The following is a 2,100-nucleotide window of genomic DNA, read 5'->3' on the forward strand; positions in this document are numbered from 1 at the left end:
GTGTATAGGGGTCGCCGAAAAGCGGCTGGTGGGTTTGAACTGCCGACCTTGAGATTAGCAGTCCAGTGTTTATCCTACAGCGCCACACCAGGACTCCTAGAGAGCCCAAATTCCAAGAATTCAAAAACAGTGCAAAAGACCCTCAGGCACGCGCCGTCTGGAGAGACTGAGGACCAGGGACTTAGAGGCCCAGGCGAGGGCGGGCGCGCGGGACGAGGTGGGAGGGGCCCTCGGCAGGTTGACTAACCGGACTTGTTTCTTTTGCCCCCAGCGTGAGCACTGCTCCGGTCCCCACCATGACGTCTAACTGCACCAACGGCACGAACACGAGCGACAGCAGTAGCAGTAGCCACTCGTGCATGCCTCTCTCCAAAATGCCCATTAGCCTTGCTCACGGCATCATCCGCTCCACTGTGCTGATCGTTTTCCTCATCATAGCGTTCTTTGGCAACGTGGTGCTGGGCATCGTGCTGCAGAGCAAGCCGCAGCTGCTGCAGGTGTCCAACCGCTTCATCTTTAACCTCCTCATCACCGATCTGCTGCAGGTTTTGCTCGTGGCCCCCTGGGTGGTGGCCACTTCCGTGCCTTTTTTGTGGCCCCTCAACAACCATTTCTGCACAGCCCTGGTTACCCTCACCCACCTGTTTGCCTTTGCCAGTGTCAACACCATCGTGGTGGTGTCAATAGATCGCTACTTGTGCATCATCCACCCTCTCACCTATCCATCCAAGATGACCCCACGCAAGGGCTACATGCTTATTTATGGCACCTGGATCATAGCCATTCTGCAAAGCACACCCCCACTCTATGGCTGGGGCAAGGCTGCCTTTGATGAGCGTAATGCCCTCTGCTCCATGCTCTGGGGGGACAGTCCCAGCTACACCACCCTCACCATAGTGTCCTTCATCATAATCCCACTGATTGTCATGCTTGGCTGCTATGCTGTGGTGTTCAATATAGCCCGTCGGCAGCATGCTCTGCTGTACAACGTCAAGAGCCACAGCTTGGAGGTACGGGTCAAGGACTGTATGGAGAATGAGGATGAAGAGGGAGAGAGGAAGAAGGACGAGTTCCAGCATGAGAGTGACTTTCAAGACCAGGATGAAGATGAAGAGGGCAGCATGAATGTCAAGGAAGGTAGCATGGAGATGGGTGAGATTAGCGTGGCAGCTCAGGACATCGAAGAGGCCAGAGAGAGCAGTGTGGAGGCCCAGGAGGAAGGTGGCACTGAAGTTGAGGAGAGCAGCATGAAGTCAGACAAGGACGGCACAGAGGTCAACCACTGCAGCATTGACTTGGGGGAAGATGATTTGGAGTTCAATGAGGATGGCCTGGAATTTGATGAAGGCATCCATTTCAATGAGGATGACATTGAGGCTGTGAATATTCCAGATAGCCTCCCACCCAGTCGTCGAAATAGCCGTAGCAACCTCCCTCTACCCAGGTGCTACCAGTGCAAAGCTGCCAAAGTGATCTTTCTCATCATTTTCTCCTATGTGCTGTCCCTGGGGCCCTACTGCTTTGTAGCAGTCCTGGCCGTCTGGGTGGATGTCCAAACCCAGGTGCCCCAGTGGGTGATCACCATAATAATCTGGCTTTTCTTCCTGCAGTGCTGCATCCACCCATACATTTATGGCTACATGCACAGGACCATCAGGAAGGAAATCAAGGCTATGCTGAAGAAACTCTTCTGCAAGGAAAAGCCCCCAAAAGAAGTCAACCACCCAGACCTGCCTGGAACCGAAGCCGGCACAGAGGGTGGTAAGACGGTCCCATCCCACGATTCTGCCACTTCACCTTGAAGTCAGTTCTAAAGGAAACCTTGAATTGTCTGTCCACAATGCAGACAACAAGAGTTTTCTTTTCAATGGGCCACTCACAATTCCATTGATGCCAACCCATATCATTCTAAGCAAAGGTGTTGCACACACATCCTTCTCACCACAAGGTAGATAAATATATTGAAGATGTAGGAACTGGATTTTTTCTTAAAAGCATTCAACTCAAGGCACAGATTTGAGGATTCTGACTGAATTTCCCCCACAAAAATTATTAGGCTCCAAATTTTTTAAAGGAACAAGGGCTATCCATTTCGGACCT

General features: G+C 52.0%; 1 protein-coding gene across 1 annotated transcript; it reads left to right on the top strand.

Annotated features, from left to right (window-relative positions):
- Positions 1-296: 296 nt before the first annotated feature.
- Positions 297-1,802, top strand: GPR101 (G protein-coupled receptor 101). Its single transcript, XM_006874715.1, has one exon. It carries the CDS (start codon positions 297-299, stop codon positions 1,800-1,802), a length of 1,506 nt encoding a protein of 501 aa, XP_006874777.1.
- The last annotated feature ends 298 nt before the right edge of the window (positions 1,803-2,100 follow it).

This window comes from Chrysochloris asiatica, unplaced genomic scaffold (genome assembly GCF_000296735.1).
Source record: "Chrysochloris asiatica unplaced genomic scaffold, ChrAsi1.0 scaffold00295, whole genome shotgun sequence".
In the NCBI taxonomy this organism is placed as follows: Eukaryota; Metazoa; Chordata; class Mammalia; order Afrosoricida; family Chrysochloridae; genus Chrysochloris; species Chrysochloris asiatica.

Coding starts and splice junctions, on each gene's coding strand:
- GPR101 (XM_006874715.1), top strand. CDS start 297: ATGACGTCTAACTGCACCAACGGCACGAACACGAGCGACAGCAGTAGC.